Here is a 21561-nt window from a genome sequence, read left to right as displayed (position 1 = left end):
TCCACAGAACTCAGCGCTCTTCTCGTTAATTCGGTTTGGATGCTACACCTGTCGTTGAGCCACCTGGCGGCCAGAGGACCGCTAGGTGAGCAGGAACCACGCTCCGATCTCCCCCCGCCCCCGGCCCCCCGGCGGGACACTCACGGTGAAGAGGTTGGACCGGCGCTTGGACTGCTTGCGGACGGGCGTGGGCGTGTTGGCCGCGGGCGGTACGTCGATGCGCAGCTCCTTCTGGCTGGTGCTTGGCGTGGACGGGACAGAGGAGGAATAGTCGCTCAGACTCCCGCCTCCGTTACTTGTCTGTAATGATTGAAAGCCAAGGTTCTGTTAGTGACACGCTGCAGGAGCCTACCCCGCCACCTGCGTGGGGTCATAACCCACAAGCCAGCAAGCTGCACGGAGGCGCGGCCCGGCCGGCGGGACCAGCAGCAAGCAGGCACGGTTCATCCTAGAACAGACCGATCAGCTCGGCCTCGTTCTGTCTAAGAAAAGTGACCGAAGACAGAGAAGTCTCCATCGTTTGATCTTATACACTACCAAGTGTAAAACAGAGAGCTAGTGGGAAGCAGCCGCATTGCACAGGGAGATCAGCTCGGTGCTTTGTGACCACCTAGAGGGGTGGGATCGGGAGGGTGGGAGGGAGGGAGGGAGACGGAAGAGGGAGGAGATCTGGGGATATATGTATATGTATAGCTGATTCACTGTGTTATACAGCAGAAACTAACACACCATTGTAAAGCAATTATACTCCAGTAAAGATGTTAAAAAATCTGAGAGTTAAAATGTCATTATTTTCTATTTCCTCTGAAAAGGGAAGGGGTTGGTTGAACTAAGTGGTTTCTACAGTCCCTTCACTGCTCCAGATTAGAAGGAGAAAGAGTGCGATTTTGCCCAGTAGAACCAAAACTCACATTTTGAAAATGACCTCTTGAAGGGATAAATTGGGAGATTGGGACTGACATATACACACTACTATATATAAAAATAGATAACTAATATGAACCTACTGTATAGCACAGGGAACTCTTCTCAGTACTCTGTAATGACCTATATGGGAAAAGAATCTAAAAAAGAGTGGATAGATGTATATGTGTAACTGATTCACTTTACTGTACACCTGAAACTAACACAACATTGTAAATGAACTAGACTCCAATAAAAATTCATTTTAAAAAAAAAAAAAAGAAAATGACCTCTTGGAAATGTGAATGCTTCTGGAAGATACTTCAAGATTCAGAGAGAATTAACAGATGCCTGGAGTGGGATTTAACATCCTTGAGCGTGCCTTCACAGGACCCCACTGTAAACACACTTCCTGACTCTTCAAGCTACCAAAAGCACGATACCAAACCTTCTCGCTACATCTCTTTAAAGAGTGCCAATATGACACCCGCCTAAGAAATGTTAACCGAAGACACAGGGGCAGGCAAAAAAATAAGCCAACAGTTCCTTACTGGGTTTTTGGTTAGGTTCTTCAAAGTGACAGTTATATTGTTTGTTCCCAAGTAAATAGCAAAATGTTGCAATGGAAAGATACTAGTTTCCATAAGGCCTAAGGGAGACGGGAATTATAACTGAGGGCTGCTACCATATTGAAGCATATTGTGGGATTAGCTACTGAGATTCACCCACAACTGCTCAACCTACAAGCAGACAAGAATGAGGACCAACGTGGGGTCATTTAAATCAACAGCAGAGACGGCAGTGCATACCCCGCACCTCCACTCCAGCCAGCATGCCTCATAACACAGGCAGCGTGAAGATGGGGAATATTAAAGAATGATTCCCATAAAAACCGCTTGGCCACAGCAGTTTCTGAAGGAGATGTTAAGTCAATTACTGACATGCTGTTATTTATAAAATTGAAAAGAAAAAAAAAAAAATCCACCTTGGAGCTGGCTGAGAACACTATTTGGCAGGTGTGTCCTCCTGGGTTCTGACCTGCTTTTCAGTCCAACCTCTCACGGGACCAACATACCTGGCTGATGTGCACGGCAGACACCTGTGCGGAACAGACAGACGAGTGGCTCGGAGAGTTGGGTAGGGACTTGCAGGGCCCGATGGACAGCTGCTGCTTCTTCCTCGTGGCAACGATCTTCTGGGCAACTAGCGGACAGGAAGACAGAAGAAGTCTACGTGAGGCTGGTTTCCAAACAGAGGGAATGTGGCAGAGACCGAGGGCTGTCTCCGTTATCCACTATTCCCTTCATCCGCGGTAACAGAATTCCTGATTTTTAGTTGGGCACAGGACTACCAGAATAGATATGACATTTGCTGGAGCTTTCTCCGGTCCATCCCCCTGCACCCCAGCTAAACGTGGCCATGCAAGCAAGCTCTGGCCGATGGGATGGCAGCAGGAGGGTCACATGGCGGCGTCCAGGAAACACCTTTGAGAGGGCTGCCCCTGGCTCATTTCTTCCTTATGTCTTTTTCCTTCTTGCTGTGTAAAAAGCACCTGTGTTGGCTGTAGCTCTGGAAGCGATCTTGCAGAAGGAAGCCACACTTGGTGGGACACAAGCCCCTTCTAGGGGCTAGGCCTCTGGCTCGGCAGCCCTGTGCAAATCTCAGACGCTTTATATGTAAAGCACAAAAATACACACCTATCTTGTTTAAATTATTCTAATAATAGGACTTTCCCCCCAGTTACTTGCAGCAAAAGTAATCCCAAATAAGACAGGGTAATTTAAACCAAACCCTTTGGAAAATCAAAAATCTATTTTTTTGCATAGCCTAAAGAATTACTCTTAACTCTACAGGCTACTGCATAGAATTATATTCAAGGACATGTAATTATGTCAAAGACTTTTTTAATTTAAATATATGGCTACACACATTGGGAGTTTATCTTAATCAATACAAATCTAAATTCAACCAGCCACAACTTCTCTTGGCAAATAGGCTGGCTGATAAGGCATATTGGATTTAACTGGAAAGGAAGTCAACGATTAGAAAACTCTTCCTACACCAATAGGTGTCACTACAGGAGAATAACTACAGCTTTTATTTGACTAGATGTGCGTCTTCGGGGAATAGCTGTAATTAAGTTCAATGATATTCAATCCTTATCTCTGCCCAGAGAGGTTGCTGATTTTAAAAATACCCACGCAAAGGAAACACACCACTGTCCCCAGCAATAGCTTATGTTGTAGAAGGAACACACACAGTGTCCGCAGATAATTTCTTTTCCAAATGAACATAATTTTAGTAAGGAACTGGTTTGTCCACAGCTTATGGCTTTCATGTAAATGAATGATAGTATAAATATGATTAAGTGAAAATGCAATATATAAAAAATGGCTCACAGAGATGAAGAAGCAGCTTCATTAGTTACATCCCACCTCCGATAGGCCTCTTACCATCCTGAAAGGATGATATCAATTAATTTATCTTCCCGTAGTGTATTGACCATAACCTTCAGCAGCTAATCACGTTTAAATTACAGAGGAATATCGCAACACTCTGTCATTTCAAAACCACTGGTGTATCGATCTGGGGTCTTTGAAGATGCACATTAGAATATTTTAAAAATCATTATGTGAACTCAAAACTAAAACCTAAGATCAGATTCCAACAGCCGCAAAACGTGTGTCTTATAGGTGAACTGAAATCCCAAAACCAAAAGTAAATGAACTTAAAATCATGATTGTTTGGGTGACTGCCAATTTACTTCTATTTTTTTCTTTTTCTGAAAAAGAGCAAAAGGTTTTTTTTGATGTTCAACTACTCCTGGCCTCAGAGTCACTACTCAGTTGGATGACCATACTGACTTTCACCTTAAATCTCATAGAAAAAAACACAAACGTCAGAATTAAACAGGGCGAAGCTGTTGGGAGAACTTCATAGACATTTTCTATAAGTGTTTTCTACTCTAAGGGGAGATTCGAGAAACTTTCTAAGACAAGTCAAATATGTTACTAAAATCCTCATTTTATGGAACTCCAAATGCAAATGAACGTTCCCTCCTTCCCACGTGGAGGCTAGAATGAGCAAGTTCACGGGCAGAGAGAACCTTTTCCCATTAAACCCTCTCACAGAACAACAGACAGGGCTGTGCAAAGCGTGAACCACATGCTGAGTACTACGGTTCTTCTGTCCACTGCATTATGGCTTGGCCACATTCATTACAAAAAAAAACGAAGTCACAACTGCTAATAACTGGTAGCATTCTTTTAAACTTAACTAGAACCTTCAACCCTAGTTGTTGTATTTCCCCATAATTTTTATGTCTACACACACATGGAAGAAAGGAAATGAGTTACAAATATTTTGTTCTAAAATACATAGACTGCTTTAGGAGTTACAGGATCACCCATAAAAGTGGGGGACACTTAATAAAGAACAACAGAAGTATCTGACTTAAGAAGGAAAAGGAGATAAAGGGACTGTTTTGCAAGGTTGGGCCACCTTCTCCTCCACAGTGAAAAGCCCCCGGCCCACTGCGGGCCACAGGGCTGGGCTGGGCTGTGTGAGTGGAAGGGCCCCCCGCCCCAATAACAACTCGAGGGACACGGGATGCCAGGGGCAGGGAGGCACTGTTCTCCTGTAACTATGATCATCAACTTTTCCTGATATTTGGAACACTTAAATGTCAGGAGACTTAGAACATGAATATTACTTACACCCCAGATTACACTGGCTGGGAAATTTTTATAATCACTGAGTTTTTGTCTGCATTGGATCATTCCACAAATGAATACGTCACGTAGTTTATATAAATACAGGCAATGCACGAATGAGAAAACAGAAACACAGTCACTTGAGATTACTTAGAAGAATCTGGGCTCTTTATCATTGAGTGTGATGTTTTTCCGGAATAATTTTGGTGACTTGCTTTCCTATAAAGTTGCCCGAGGCGCTAAGCCTAAGCCTGAAATGCTGTCGTTGGCAGATACGGAAAATGTCTGCTCTTTTACCAGACACCCCACCAATTTCATTAACCTGATATGGCAATACTAGTACTTGGTGTCATTTTAAAAGTCACTTCCTAGGGATGTAACGTGCATGATAAACGCACAATAGTTAACACAGCTGTAGGTTATACATGGAAGTTGTTAGGGGCGTAAACCCTAGGAGTTCTCATCAAAGGTAAAAAACTTCTGTTTCTTTAATTTTGTATCTATTTTACATAGATATTTTATTATATCTCAATAAAACTGGAAGGCAAAAAATGTTCAAATACCTTCAAGTACAAATGAATGAATGAATGAATAATGTATCTCACTCCCTCCACAATTTTGAAATTTTATTTGGGTAACAGATAAAACATACCCTTTAACGAGCCCCTTTAACCATATCTATAATTACACTGTAGAAACTTCAAAACCAAGCAAGCAAATTGCCGGTGCCTGGGAGAGGCACGAGGGGCTCCTGGGGGCCGGCAGTGGCCCCTTCCTGACCTGGGTGATGACTCTGAGATCATTCTATTTCAGCCGTACCCTTAAGTATACTTTCATAAACGTATTTCCATTCTTCAACTAGAAAGAAGTTTATTTACGAACTTAAGCAACAAGAAAAGCGAGTTATACATTTACTTTCCCCACAAATTTTAAATTCTCTATTGGATAGATGATAAATGGCACCTTTTAATTAGTGTGTAAAAATAAGACTCTCAGATAGCTCGCAAATAAGACCTCATTAAATCCTGGCCTAATGCCCGATTTCGGCTTCTGCTTTGTTTCTCAAATCATTTGCACTAGAGGAGGAGCAGAAAGAACGAATCTGGTCACACCAAGGGAATCAGGCCCACCTCTCACCAGGTAACTAGGGGGCACCCTCTGCCCCCTCTTCTTTGTCTCTTACATCTGAACGATGGGCCAGCGGTCTGCACTTCCCGTCTACTGAGTCATTTAATCCTCGCAGTTGAGGAAAACAAGGCAGGGGGGGACTGGCAGGAGAACAGGGGTTCAGACACTCCGTCGGCCCCCACGACGGCTCCAAACACTGCCGCCTGGCAAGGAAGCACCCGCCCCAGACTCTACGGCTCCCAGGACAGGCACTGTGTCCCTTTGGCCCTGTCCCCTCACAGACTCTCCCTGGCTCTGCGGACCACTGCAACCCGCTTCCGCCTCCATCCCCTTGGCTGGACCTGCCATCGCCAAGGTCGCTGGTGACCAACTGGAGGCCAGGCCGCATCCTTCTTGGCCTCTGGGCAGCCCTAGGCACCGCTGATGGTTCCTCCTCCCATGACGCTGACTTTCCTGGGTTTCCTCCTCTGGCTGGAACCTCTTTCTCAGCCTCCTTCACCAGTTCTTTAAATGTGGGAGCTTCTAGGCTTCCTTCTTTGGCCCTTTCCTCTCCATGCCTATGGCTCCCAAATCTATACGTAGCCTTGCTTCGTGCCCTTCCTGCTTCTAGAACCGTGTATCCAATAACCAACGCCACAGCTGCCCCTGGATGCACCTCAGTGTCCACGTGGCCCAACCTGGGCCTCGCCTCTAACTCTGTTACCACCCGAGCACCCCCAGGGCAGGGACAGAGGAGCCAGAATAGATCGATTCTGCCACCAGAATTTCTCTTCAGTTCACGCTCACTGCCACTGCCTTGCCGCAAACCTCATCGGCCCGTGGCTGGTTTCTGAAGCAGCTTCCAAAGCTGTCCTCTCCTCACTGCCACCCAAGGCACACACTGCAGGGCGACCTCCGTAAAGGTGACTCGCACAGGCCTTGTCCCGCTCTCAGTTCTGCAAACACTCCCGTCACCAGACAGACGTCAGAACCGAAATTTCTCAGCAAATGGGGCTCTTTCACGCTTGGGAGGGGTGGATTCTCCCCTCCTGTTATTACTTCCCATGGATCCCGGCTCCCATGACCCGGACACTCCTGGCCTCTTCCCAAGCCCTCCAGTGAAGGTCCGACCCACTGACAAGTGACTTAGGTGATGGCCGGCTTGGGACAGGCTGTTCCTTCTCCATCCCTTCGGTCTGGGGCTCCCACGCTGCCTGGAACCATACGGGCAAGTCTGTCTCATTCTGGTTCCCACAGAAGGAAGCCCAGATAAGCTTCATTTCCCAGGACAGCTTTACCAATAAAAAGTAGTCATCCGATCTTCCAGGGACTTATTCCTTAACTGGTTCCGAACCCCAGGGAGGACAAGGATCCCTGCCCAACCGGACACGGCCCCCCTCCAGCCTTGCTGCCGGCCCCCGGGCTCACTGCCCACTTCCGAGCCGGACAGAACCCACTGCAGATGCCACAACGTGTGCTCTCTGAATCCTGTTACACAAGTTGCCACCATGGCCCAGACATGCTTCCCCTTCTCTTCATGGCCAGTTCCTTCTCAGAATCCGTATCTCGAGCATCACTTCTCCTAGGCAAGCCTTCCTCTCTAACCGTCAGGTTCCTCTATGGAGACCCTGCATCCCAAATACCAAAGGTGCTAACACAACCAGCTCCGTGTTTCACCCAGGCCTTGACTGAGAACCACTGCACATTTACACACACACATACGCACACACGCACACATACATGCAGTCAGGGCCACACTGAAGAGCTGCAATTCTACTTTTCAGCCCTGAATCCCTAGTGCCTGGTGCATAGGCATTGTGCAATAAGCAATTATGTAATAATCCCAAACCAGACACGTCATCATTCACATCAGGTCCTGGCCTCCTGATCTCTACTTACAGGGCGAGGCCCCAGGATGGGGGTGTCTTTGACACTCCTCTTGCGTGGTACCACCTGGCATCGGTAACGTCCACAATTAAGCACTTAAATTAAGCTTTTAAAAATTTCATTAACGATTATGACATTCTTGGTAAAGTCCAATGAGTGTCAGTAATTTAATCAGCAAGATATCTTCTCTAGTTTAAATGATTTACTTGAATTAAGTCAATTAACAGAAATGTCTGAAGAGCCATCTATGGGCCCAGAGAAGGAAGGGGAAGCAGGGGAAGAGGCATGTGACCTGGTCTCTAGCCTCATGCAGCTCCCAAGCCAGTAGCAAGGTCCTCTGCATCCCACATCAATAGCTCCAAGGTTTCACCAGAGACAGAACCGCTGAGAACTGCTCAAGGGTTCCGTTGGGTGGTCCCTGCCGCCCCATCCTTTCTTCACTCCTTATTTACTCGGTTCCTACGACCCAACCTTCTCCCTGTGCAGGTCCTGAAGGAGCAGAGGCTTCTCCATCAGGCAACAAACTGGCGGCCCTTTCACGTCCCTTTTGCCCCAGTTCACTGGGTGCAGAGGAGACTTAACTCATCAACCAGCTTTGTAATGATCTGCTTTTGAACATTCCCCATCATGACGCCCCATACAACATCAGCTTCCGCTATGTGAGCCCTCCCATATGAGCAGCACGGCCCCTTCTGGAATGAGCAGAGCTGAGCCCCACGTCCTCGGGCTGCGCTGGGGAGCAGGTGACTCTGGGGCCTGGGGAGAAGTGGGGTCCGCAGCTCAGGACGGCACTGTGGAAGCATGTACACTTGACTGATGACGTAGGGTCCCAGCTAGATGCCAAATAGAAACTTGGTGTGAATCAAGCCAAATCTGAGGAAGAGGATGATCCTTCAGCTACTAGGAAAAGCTGTATGTAGCCCACTGGGGCCAATATGGGGTGGCAGTTCTGCGTAAACAATGTTAGATAGGAATTTAAGTATGAATGATAAATCTGTTACAGTAATATTTTAAATGTTTAAAATAGACACACTGAATGAAAATCAACTAGCATGAGACTCTAATTTTGCTCCACAAAAATATTTTAAAAGCACAGTTTGAGTTGGGGGTTCATGCCATTGTTTTATTTCTATTTTTGGTGCTACCACCCAAATGTAACATTAACTGTCTTTGCATTGAAAGGCTCTTCCATTAGAACCTTGGAGGGCTTACCAGGCAAATCCCCATAAAAAATGAAAACCACCAGGGACTGTAAATTTTCCAGTAACAAATAAAAGGTCCCCTAATGTCTCAACTCAGTTTTAAATTACAGTTGAGTGATCATTAAACTATCTTGTTAATTAAGTAGAAATTAATTACCAAATTATCTATGTAGTTCTGAATTTGTGACTTAGGAAAGAAAAAAGTTTGAAGTGGAATTTTTCTCAAAGTTAATGAACGTTAAAGGGGGTGTAGTCTGTGTTGTTGGTAATCCTATACCCATCTCCTAGATTTGTTTTCATATGACGTTTTGGGAATAGAGGAAGCTATGCCAGAAAAACCATTAAAACGAAAAAGAGAGAGGGAGGCGGGGAGTGGGGAGAGGGGTCTTCTTGAAGGCCTCTTGGGTTGTGTGATGCTTAGTGACAATTAGTGAACCACAGGGACCCACAGCCCTGCCTGGCCCACACACCTGTGGAGATCCTGCCAAACTGGGCCGCCAATTGGAAAATACAGTCAGCTCACGTTCCAAGACAATGGGCCAATTCCACAGACCTCCACGTGACTCTGGAAATGCTAGACAGGATGCTTCATTTACCTTCCTAGGGTCAACATGTACTTGACATGCAACCAGCACTCACCAACTGGGTCAATGAATGAACAGATGGATCAACAATGGGGACGGGGTGAGGACATGAGGAGAAGTAGGGGTGGAGAAGCAGCTGGAAACACATGTTTAAGGATCCCATATGCAAAGTGTGGATTGTATGCTTAAGGCAACAGGGAGTCGTCAAAGCTATTCACGGGCCAGTGACAAGATCCAGGCGTTGGAAGGACACCTGGTCTGTATGCTTAAGGCAACAAGGAGCCGTCAAAGCTATTCACGGGCCAGTGACAAGATCCAGGCGTTGGAAGGACACCTGGTCTGTGTGGTTTGCAAGATGCAGGTGATCTCTACCTGGACAGTGGAGAAAGAAAGCATGGGGGGTGGGGGGCGGGCGCAGGGTGGGCGGGATTTGGGGGACTGTGACGGAGCGGCCGTGGTCTATACGCAGGACCCTGGCTCTCTGATATTCTGTTTTGAGACTCTCATGTCTCAGACTGCCCTTACACATAATTAACATTTCCAAGGGGTGTAGAATTCTAGGCTGATTACACGTCATTTGACGATTCAAAGCTACCAAAAGGAGTTATTCTAAGGGTATATGAGCTCACTGATGTAGTGTTAGCTAAACCCCCATAGTTTAAAAACTTTCAAAGCAGATTTGGACATTTAACCTATTCTAAGTTTCAGTTCCTAAATCTGAGTATGCCGATCTACCTCAGAAAGACAGGCTCTCCTGTTCTTTAACGTGTGTTAGATCTTCCTGTCGGCACGGCGACCTGCGAGGAGAAACTCATTATCTTTGTTCTAGCAAAGCTTTCATCCTTTTGGCCACTACCTTTAAAATCACCCAACTGCCCTCTCCGAAGCCGACTTGGCCCCTTCCAAACCATCCTTCGTATGGACACGTTTATCATTCTAAAAACAGGCCTGGCTTAACCACTTCCACGTTTCATCAAGACAAACTATAAACCATCAGAATAGTTTCCTAATTATAACAAATATTATTAAGGAAGGAAACATACCCTGTAACTGAACAGGTCATAAAATGAATTTAAGGGTGCGTGAAAAGGAAACACTCTCCCATGCATTTGTTTTTTGATTCCTTGTCAATGAAAACCTAATGAGAAGCTCTGCCAGAACCCCTGTGCCCTTACCTTGTGTACTTGAGCACAAAATATGACATTTCTATTATATTTTTTAAAAAACCCTCTAGGCCAAGACAGGCCATGGTTAAAAAGCCAAATTCTCTTTAATTTCTTCTAGCGAAGCTTTCAAGTTTTCAGTGAAGTAATGAAATCCGAATTCTTAATCTGAGATTCCGTTCTTGTCTGTATTCTTTTTATCTCGTTGTATTAAAACAAATTTATCTTCATTTATGTCGCAATTACCTATTAGGGTTGTTAATTTGCTGGAAATGAAGCTATTGTTTAATTGCTCCTATTAATCGGGGGATTTAAATGCCGACGGTAATAAACAGTTACCTTCAGGATGGAGCAAAGTCACGGCTGCTGACATTATTTTCACAATTTCAGAATGAGGGGAAATTTCTCCCATGTCCCAGGCAGCTGGATTTCCCTTTTCCTCCCAGAGAAAGTGCAAGAGTTTTTAAACATAAAATGTTTAAAAACTCATGCTGAAATAAACACGGTCTATTCAACGTGTTTTATACGTGTACCTAGTTCTGATGTAAAGTTATTCTTTGTGTCAGGGGAACATCAAATCATCCTGCCAGAAACCCACGTCCCTTTTTCATGCGTTTCTTCACAGCACAATTTTCTCTTAAAACCAAGTGCCAAAGTGGAGCTGCCCACGGGAAGCTCTGGGTCCCAGCGGCCCCAGATGTTGGGCTGGCGGGCAGCAGGCACCAGGACACCAGCCACCTGCTGGGCTTCTAGGCCTCCGAAGGACACGGGGCTCCTGCGTCCACACGCAGAGGACTTTGAACATTCATTGCTCTCAAAAAAAATAAGTTTCAGCATATCCCAACACCATATTGTCAAATGTCCTTCAGCTGGTTTTGCCTGCGGCCGGGCTGGACGCGTCGCTTCTAGAGCTGGACGCGGACTTCTAGGGCTTCAGTCAGCATTTCTCCGCTAGCAGGAAGGCAGGCGTTCCAATCAGCTCTGCCTGGCGTCCCCTCAGGGAGGGCATCGCAGGCTCCAGCGGCCCTGTGCACCTTCAGGACGTCCAGCAGACCGTCAGTTCCAGACCTTCTGAGGTTATCTGCAGACACTGAGGGATCCTCCAGTACCTCTGCCCTCCCTCCCTCGTGCTGCCTGGTCCTCCCTCAGCACCGCCCACATTGCTGTGCCTTCTCCAGCCTGCTGACCCCAGCAGCACCCTCATCTAAGACCTTCACCACATCATCTCTCCATCACTGTGCAGGCTCCAGGTTTTCCTCTCCGAGTGTGGAGGAAAGAACAGGATCCCACCCAGCATCTGGCACAAATCCGATGCCTGGTGGACGCCTGGAGAATCAGGGCCCCCCTCAGGGATGGGTTCACGCTCCGGACAAGTCCGAGGCGCCCAGCGCACACTTGCGTCAGTGCTGCTTGGATCCAGGGGGCCTCCAGGGTCTCCAAACGGAAATGAGCACCACCGACCTGAGCGGTGACTCTCAGGAGGGCCAGTGGGGGGGAAGAGACATCTGGGCTCCACCCCTCCTTCCCCTGCCTCCCCTTGGGCACAGGTGAGGCCAGGATGACACCTGCCAGGCGTGCATGAGCCAGAGGGTGCAGCATCGATGCCAGTGACCCAGGCTGGTCCCAAGACACTCTCGGTCCTGCCACGAGTCTTAAGTTTAATACGTGGAGTCGGCTTTTCCCTTCCATGGGTCAGGGGCGGCGTCTTCCCTCTGCTCTCTGGCGTCCCTCACTCACGATCTATTCCTTCATCACATCTTGGAGCAGCTAGTATGTGCCAGGCAACCTGTCAGATGCGGGAGACAGTGGGGTCCACACCGGCCTGCCGGCCACACCACTGAGGAAAACAGGGACCAGGAGGCCTTACACGCTAGCGGTGAGAGCGCCCTTCAGAAGAGATGGTCACACAGCCTCCAGGACTTCTTTTACTAAGGTCTCAAGAAGCAGCACTCGGCAATCTTAGCGGAGAACCCGCAAACCTCTCACTCCGCACCAGTGTTTCAGGTTCAGCACCTGCCTCCTTCCTCAACAAGTGTGTCGGGTACAGGACCAGCTGCGGGGCTTTAACAGCGCCCTGAAGAGCGGCGTGTATTTGTGACATCAAAGTGGGGATAATTTTCAAGAGGGAAATATTGATGAATTGTGAATATACTACATAGACACTGAGGAATCATTAAAAGCAAGAAAAATTTGGGGAAAGGGGGATTGGGGAGGGATAAATTAGGAGTTCGGGACTAACAGATACACACTCCTATATAATAGATAACCAACAGGGACCTACTATATATATAGCACAGGGAACTCTACTTGATATTTTGTAATAACGTATAAGGACAGAGAATCTGAAGAAGAATATATATGCATAACTGAATTGCTGTGCTGTACACCTGAAACTAACACAATATTGTAAATCAACTATATTTCAATTTTTTTTTTTAATTTTAAAAAAGCAGGAAAAATTTGGAAGCATGACCAGGAGCACAAAGCACATCCAAGTGTCCTGCCCGAGGAGCTGGCAATGATCGGCACTGGATGAGGGCAGGCCCTGATGAAACAGAAAACCGCGGTGTGTACGCGGCCGCAGAAGCAGCAGCAAAGGGTGCGTGTGTGCCCGTTGGCTCGACCCTGAGCCAGGAGAAGACGAGGAGTCAGAACGTGCAAGCCAGGAGCAGTGAGGGGACTGCTGCTGGCCGTGGGCTCGGAGCAGCAGCGAAGGGAGGTTCCAGGAGGCGGGAGCCGGTACCTCTGACAGGTGCGGAGACCTGGACAGGGGCTGGAACGCCACTGGTCACCCTGACCCTAGAGCTTTCCTCTGACGTGCTGCATAAGGTTACAAGACCGAGTACCAGCTACTCAATGCTCACTGAGCATTCATGACTATGACTCCGCTTAATGAATAGATAATCAATTAATACAAGCCAGCAGGGTTTAAAAGCAGGGGACGTAGCTTAGGTTAATCTCAAATGTAGAAAGATGTGCCAAAAGCATAAATTAAAGATCTTTCAAAGAGCGAAGCTTTCCGGACTGGGGCACTGTGATATTCTCACCAAGACCCAGGTGAACACGGAGCTGCACCTAGACTCGGGCTAGAAAACGTTCCAAATGCTACAATTAAACCCAGTGCAAATCTGTTCGAGAGGCCAAGAGATGATTAACTTTCTCTCTCCCTTATTCTCAAGTTGGATGCAAATCAGTGTCTTTCAAGACAAGGCAAGTGAAGATCCCAATAAATTGGCAATACAATTTAGATGGCAGACAAGGATCTAAAAGATAAATGGCTTAAACAAAGGGGGGGGAAAATGAACCTGTCACTTCTTCTCAACTCATCAAGCTGTCTCGTGGAGAAAATGATTCCGGAGCAGAGATGTTTCTGACACCCACTGAAGGCGACGGCGCACCCTGGATGCTTTCATCTGAAGCTCCTCACCATTTTTTCTGCACCAGGAAGGCCACAGGACTCACCTTTTAGATCCCCTATTTTTTTAAAAAGGCCAAATTACTGGTCACAAAATAGACTAACACAGTTATGAGGCAAGTGAAAGAAACACCCAGGATAAATGCAAATAAATGTAGTGATACCGGAAGAACACAATCCATGACAAAGAGAGAAGTGACACAGGAAAAAGGTGACTGCGAGAAGGACTGTAAAACACGATAAAAGAGAAGATACCAAAAGAAACGATCAAATCACAAAAATGATTATTCAAGCTGAAGAAACTGCGTGAAAATTTAAGATGAGGAGATGAAGATAAATGAGGAACAGGAGACAAAAAGCATCCAAAATAAGAAAATATATGAGACAGAAAGGCCATAAGTAGATTTTTAAAATCGGGAACCTTGAGACAAATACAGTTAAGTACAATCATTGGTTTTCTCTTTATTAAATTAGTATAGTTTGGTTAATATTGCCTTAACCAAATTTGGAAGGTCTACTTTGCTTCCTATGTTGAGACACACGCTCACAGAAAAAAAAGGGAGTTTTAGAAACTTCTTTAATCTCCCCATTTGTCACAAACACATTCTCCTACAGATATCTTTTAACCTTCAAGAAAAATGGACTTATCTATCACAACTGAAGCTGTTTTCCTATTTCCGGGAATAATTATCCTTACAACAATCTCCATTAAAAAAGACATTTTCTTATTAAAGTGGGGGAGAAGATGTCTTGGTTGGAACCTGAGAAAATTATTCCTCTCTCCCCGGCTCTGTTAATAACAAGCCAGCCGCCGTGCTCCTTGCATGAAATGCCTTGGAAGAAGTGACAGTGACACACAGGTTGAATTATACAATGTATTGTGATGCAATTAGGAAGAAGGATGAGACGACAAAACAGATTTCCACTTGGTCTTCAACAGGGCTGTGTGCACTGAGTCACTGTGAGGCTCCGCCCACCAACCATCAATTATTATCATTTAACCAGCACCACCACCCAGAACCCTACCCTCTCCAATACACACAATTCCTGTGGGTAAGTCTGGCCTTTTGCGATACTTCAGCGATATTAGGCATTTAAGTTATATGAATTCGAGGGCCCAGGTAAAGAAATGATATATGATTCCACAGAATTAATATAGCATCCTAAATAGATAACTAATAAGGCCCTACTGTACAGCACAGTGAACTCTACTCAATACTCTGTAACGGCCTTTATGGGGAAAGCATCTAAAAAAGAGTGGAGATATGTGTATGTATAGCTGATTCACTTTGCTGTACACCTGAAACTAACACAGCATTGTAAATCAACTAGACTCCAATAAAAATTTTTTTAAAATTTAAGAAATTTAAAAAACAGCATCCTAGATTATTCTTTTCCATAGATCATGTTTACTGAAGAGTTAAGTACAGTGTAGAGAAACTTTTTGCAAGTTTTTTTTCTTCAACAAAAAATTAAGTGTATCAATTGCCACTGTAATTACTCACAGCACCACAGGTAATTAAAAGGGCTCTAAATCTAATTTTATTTACATTTAGAAGACCTGAGGTCATCGCCATCAAGATTTCACTTTTGTGACTAATCATGTTTCAGTATTAATTAGAGTTCGGCAGAGGATACTGATTGATTTCTGAATGTGTAATCTGCTGTGATTCAGAAACTGTGAGGAAGTCAAACTACCCCTACCTGTTACTGCCAGTTTCTACGAATTACTGAAATTCTTGCAAGACTCATGCATGCATTTTAATTCTGGAAAGCCTCATTTCAAAAAAAACAAAAGAGCTCACAGTAACACTGCACACTCTCCCTGTGAGAAAGTACTTCACGTTAAATTCAGTGCATCTGGACCCATCTTACCGCAAAATACTGACAACAGTATTTTAAATGGAGTAACAATTGTTTTTCTTTCCCCCTAAATTTTATAATGCAAATTTATAACCGTGGACAAAAAATGGAAAGAAATGTAGCATGTACACCCATGTCCATACCACCTAGATTTTATAATTGTAGATGTTGCTCTACTTGGCTTATTACATACCCACCATCCATCCATCTTATTTTTTGATGCATTTCAAATATGGGGCAGACATCAGTGCTCTTCACCGCTACACTCTTCAGCATGTGCATAATTAACTGTCATGTATTAACCGTTTAAGGTTCCTTTTCTTGAGATTGAAGGTACATACTGTGAAATGCAAACATCTTAGTTGTACCATTCCATGAACCGACAAATGTCACGTAACTCAAATCACTATGAAGCTTCAGAAGGTTTGTGCCCCTTCCCCAAACCCACTCCCACCAGCCCCTCTCACTCTCAAAACCACTCTTCTGATTTTTTTTAACCGCAGATTAGTTTTGCCTGTTGTAGACCTTCATATAAATGAAATCATTCGTTTACTACGAATGCCTCTGTTCACTCGACATCATGTTTTGTGGATACATCCATAATAACAAGTTTTCAAACAAACTTCATCACTGCCACACTGAATACCAGAATCCTCATTACAAAGTCTTCATCTCTTCCCAGTGAAACACAACAGGTCCCTACGAGAAGATGGCGATCTCCTACTATAAAGAAAGTAACACCTAATAACCATGAACTTCTCTGGTCCTGCCAAGAATGAAAAAGGAACAAACTGTCCATATTTTTTGAACCTATTTCTAAATTTATCTGACCTGGGGTATATGTGTCAGCTGTAGATAAGAGGTCATAATGACTCTTTAGACCATAAGTTCAAAACCCTTTCTACACATGGGAGTCTTCCTTTAATCCACCCTAAGAAAGTATCCCTCATTAACAAAAACTGAGGAATGTTATCCTTGGTGACATCACGGTTCAAACTCACTGAGAAAAATGGCATGAAAAAAAAAAACATTCACAGTGGACACTCTGAAAACAAGTCACAGAATCTCAGACTAGATTCTCACACCTCCACCTACACACAGCAGCAGGTCACAAAAAGTTATCATCTGTATTGCAACAGTTTAAAAGGTTAAAAACTCAACAACGACATAAAAACGTCAATTCACAGCACTTACAGCTGAAGACAGTGGCCTCCTACCCGATGCCTTTTCCATTGCTGCAGGATGCCCAGCGACTCTTTAAGAACATGGGCAAAAGTCACAGTGCAACTTCAACACGTTATCTTAACACGTTATCTTAATGTCGAAAACTGTAAACATTAAACACACAATCCTGCTACTTCAGCACCCTTCCAGGGTGATACTTACAAAGAAAGAAGGAACTGATTGTGAGTTTTATGAAGTTATTCAAAGAAGGAAGATTATTCTTCCACTGATACTGCTACTTGTGACATTTTATCCACTAACGATATGTATGTTTACATATCAATATAAGCTTTTCTAATAAAGCTTTTGGGAATTCATTTTGAGAAAAAAAAACCCCAACATGAATAGATGAAAAGGACTCAAATGTGTGCTAGTTAATAACCCAAATCATTATCTATCACAAGAATTAGAGAAAGTAATTTGAAAGGAACGCTCTCTCTTCACTGCTGACACCCCAAATCCATCTGTGGCTGAGACACAGGAGTAAAAGGCAAATGACAGCTCAGGAAATTTAACACACTAACTAAGGACATTGTCAAAGAAAGTTTAGAAAACACAGGGGGGCTTCCCTGGTGGCACAGTGGTTAAGAATCTGCCTGCCAATGCAAGGGACACGGATTCGAGCCCTGGCCCAGGAAGATCCCACATGCCGTGGAGCAACTAAGCCCGTGCACCACACTACTGAGCCTGCGCCCTAGAGCCCGCGAGCCCCAACTATTGAGCTCACGTGCCACAACTACTGAAGCCTGCGCGCCTAGAGCCCATGCTCCGCAACAAGAGAAGCCACAACAATGAGAAGCCCACCCACTGCAACGAAGAGTAGCTCCCGCTCGCTGCAACTAGAGAAAGCCCACGCGCAATAACGAAGACCCAACACAGCCAAAAATAAAAAAATAAACAAATTTATTAAAAAAAAAAAATCCAGGGATTTATTTTCTTCCTCCAAAAAAAAAATTATATAAATGATAAAAGATGATAAAAATATTTGTCTTTAAAACAGATTTCTCTTTTGATGGGCAAATATACAAACATGAGGGAGATAAAATGCATAGGAGCTAAAGCTCTCCTTCATATGTATTACCGATCCACCCAACAATGGCTGGGACTTCAGGCCCATGAAGGAGAAGACGATGCCTTACATGCTCTACACCTTGAACTGCAGCCTCTGCCCCAGGTGGGGTGGGGCACCCTGCCCATCTCCATCCTTGCTTCTCCCTGGCTGAGGCTGGCCCCTCAGTGAAAAGCTAGTCCTGCTGTCCGGTCAGAGGCCTTAAACCAAATCCACAAACACCAGCGGCCAAACAGTGGACAGGCAGAGGAATCCCATTGTGTCACTGGGTCTACAGGATAAGAAGAGTGTCACAGCTGCCAGGAGTCATGGCTTTAAGCCTCTGGATCCCACAAAAGGAATTCAGGAACTCCTTACAAACTAGAGGCATTCCACCAGAGAAAAAGACATCTGATGAGAAGACTCATTTACATCCCCCAAAGCAAACTGGTAATGGGAAGACTACCGTGTGTATTTTCCCAAACAGCTTCAGCTGACTGTGCAGTGGCTCAAAGGCGCACTGGGTCCTACCTGGCTATGACAGCTTCCAGGCACCTGAAGACTGTTAACAAGACAGGAATTTACAAGTGTCCCCTGAAAAGATGTCTGCACTCAGAAAGCCTGATTTAGTCTCCAATAAAGACTCGACTCTTCATTTGTGACTTTCTGGCCTTTATAAGCATTTAACTGTCATAACGTCTATAGTTCAGCATAGAAAAGGCATCATAGGGCGTTTATTATAAATCTTGCAAAACATATAAGGCCCCTTTGCACTTTAATCATTTGCTAACAGTTACAATAAGATTGTATTAAAAATTTAAACTGCCCTACTTAAGCCATTTACCTTCAAACGTCCATTTCCAGGGAATGAATCCAAGGGATATGAATGTCGAACCCTAGCTCAGATTTATTGCACCAAAGAATATTTCTACTGATACAGCTCTGATGAGTGAAGTCTAATGATTGTAGTTTTATTACTTTTTAAGCACTTAATGGGAAAATTTAGACATTTTCACAAGACCGAGCTTCAACAAGAATGGTACATTTAAAAAGTGTCAGGCTGGGGAAGGTCTATGAGATTACTTTAGACATACCCAGATGAAACACAATCAGTGGGAATTTTAAGGCAACATCTAATGTCACAGGCTTGCCTCTGACATTATTGGTTTGGTTCCCCCCATCAACATCTTAAACAGTCCAGGGAATATTTAGCCAAGAGTAACCATAGAGAATTTTATTATTCTACACGTAAACTTTTAAAGCCATTTAAAAAACTCCACAGTATTTAATATTTTTCCCCACACTTACAACCACTTACCATAGGGAGGTTACAGAACAAATACCATAATTATCTCCGTGTAATTACCCAAGCCCCGGCAAGGAGCAACTGTTTCTATCACCAACCAGACTGTCGGCGGGAAAATTATCTTTAAAATGTTCAGAAGCATATCAGAAAGTTTCCCTTTACTTGAAGTAATTTCCCCCCCCATTTAAACCCACAGCTGTGATCCCTCAGCTTTCAATTAATGCCAAGGCAGTAATCCTATCAATCACCGAGGACTATAAATTTCTTATCTTTCTCATTAGCTACACCATGGCAGAGCTTAAATATAAACATACCTTGCCACCAGACTGTAAATCACTCGGCACCAGAGATTCTACCCACGGTTAGAAGAGGCAGGAATGATTTCAGCAAATCCGTCGTGCGCCCACTACACTGAAGCTGATTTACACTTCTCCAAAAAAACAGAAAACTACCGAGATTCACACTGACACCAGCTCTCTTTGAGTTTGCTTATTTGGCTTAAAACTGGTAATGACCTGTCCTTATTAGTATTACTAAGTTTTATGTGCAAAATCCAATTTTCTGTGCAAATATATTTTTTGCTGCATCTGCCAATAATATCTTGTGTGGTTACCTGTAGCTATTAATTTTTCCAGACCTAAATCCTTCAACTTATTTTTAAAGCTGTTAAAAAAAAAAATTTACCATCTTCTTGAAATAAAAGTGGGCACAACTATATCAAGAGGGATGGCAGGCCCGGGGTGGGGGGCTGAGGTGGCCCCTCCAGAGGACTCGCCACCCTCTTTTTCAGGTAACTTCTGGGGTTGACATGTTGATACCAATATTCTGAGCCTCATGTGAATAGTTTTATCAGATGTTCTCTAGTGAAACTATGTGGTCCAGTCCCTTAACAAAAATTCAGGCTACCTAAGTATTTCTCCAGCAGGTGCAAACTTTATGAACTGTGTCCACTCGGTGGAGCTGATGGCGATTTCGCCCACTGGTGTCACAAAGCAGCGCAAGGACTCGGAGCCTTGGGCTGTGCTGTTTCGGGAGCTGACCGTGCTTCGGCCGTGAGCTTCCAGTTTCCCATCACATCCACTTTATGCCTAATTTAATTAATCCTATCTTTCAAATTAAAATGGATGGGGCACATTAACTCACCACCTTCAGTCTGCAAAGTGCAGAGGTTGATTATCTCCCCTGAAGGAAACCACGGACAGGCGGCTCTGGCTGTGGCAGTACCGCCATCTAGCGGCCCCTGCTGTCATTGACCCGACCTTCCAGGGCGGCTTGGGCTCTGGGGCTGAAAATATTTCTTGAGCATCTCAGGAACTGCTGGGTTCTGACATATTCTAGGGCACCCAAATACGCTATTTAAAGAGCTTCCGGAGAATAAACTGTGATGAGAAATACTTACTTCATAGGGTACGGGAAGAAGACGCCATTAGTCACAAATTGCTTTCAGGTTACAAACATCTAAGACTTGAAGCAAAAAGCCCGAACCTCAAAATCAAAAATAAACAGGTAACTTTGACGGTTTTGAACTGTATCTCAGTAAAGCTGTTATTTAAAAGAAAAAGCAACTCATCAATGCCTCTATTAGGATTTCCTTTTTCAAGTCCCCTAATGAGGATTTCTCAAGTTCCTGAGGATTCTTTGCTGATGACTCCATTGAAATTTTTGGTAAATATTTATCGATCAAATTACAAAGGCAGTAAGTGCAACAGGGAGGAGCACGGGTGATGGAGCTAGACTGCCTGGGGTCCCATCTCAGCTCTGCAACTGATGACCCAGATCACCGGCAGGTGACCTGGCCATTCTGTGCCTGCTTCCATCTCTGTCTACGCCTCATGGGAGGGGGGTCTGAGGAACAAGTCACATTTGATGAGCAGGAAGCACAGGAAACGTGCCAGCCTCGTGCAGAGGGACCACGGGGTGTGGGTGATGTTGAAGAGATGAGGGGGAGGAGCTGGGACACCGACTGGTCTGGACGCCACCTCTGCTCTCTTGGGAGTTTACAGGTCAGGTGAGGAGCACGGCCGTCAGGCAGACCATCACCACTAAGCCTGTGGAGCCCTTAGTCTTTGTCAGGACCTGATCTGATCACTGTACCATGACTGACTCACAGCAGACTACGGCCACCTGTTAACTGAGAGACCTGGCA

The 21561-nt window shown here is 44.9% G+C and overlaps 1 protein-coding gene across 10 annotated transcripts in view; it reads right to left on the bottom strand.

Annotated features, from left to right (window-relative positions):
- Window positions 1-21561, bottom strand: part of AGAP1 (ArfGAP with GTPase domain, ankyrin repeat and PH domain 1) — a 549508-nt gene that overhangs the window by 281366 nt on the left and 246581 nt on the right. For all 10 annotated transcript variants that reach the window (XM_036857335.1, XM_036857336.1, XM_036857337.1 and 7 more), the window contains 2 exons: window positions 1979-2106; window positions 145-300 (listed from right to left, as the gene is read on the bottom strand). In XM_036857335.1, coding sequence (XP_036713230.1) covers window positions 145-300; window positions 1979-2106 — 284 coding nt within the window. The remainder of the gene's footprint in view (window positions 1-144; window positions 301-1978; window positions 2107-21561) is intronic.

Source organism: Balaenoptera musculus, chromosome 7 (assembly GCF_009873245.2).
Source record: "Balaenoptera musculus isolate JJ_BM4_2016_0621 chromosome 7, mBalMus1.pri.v3, whole genome shotgun sequence".
Classification (NCBI taxonomy): domain Eukaryota; kingdom Metazoa; phylum Chordata; class Mammalia; order Artiodactyla; family Balaenopteridae; genus Balaenoptera; species Balaenoptera musculus.
Note: the sequence above shows the minus strand (reverse complement) of the source record. Positions and strands in the feature narration are given on the sequence as shown.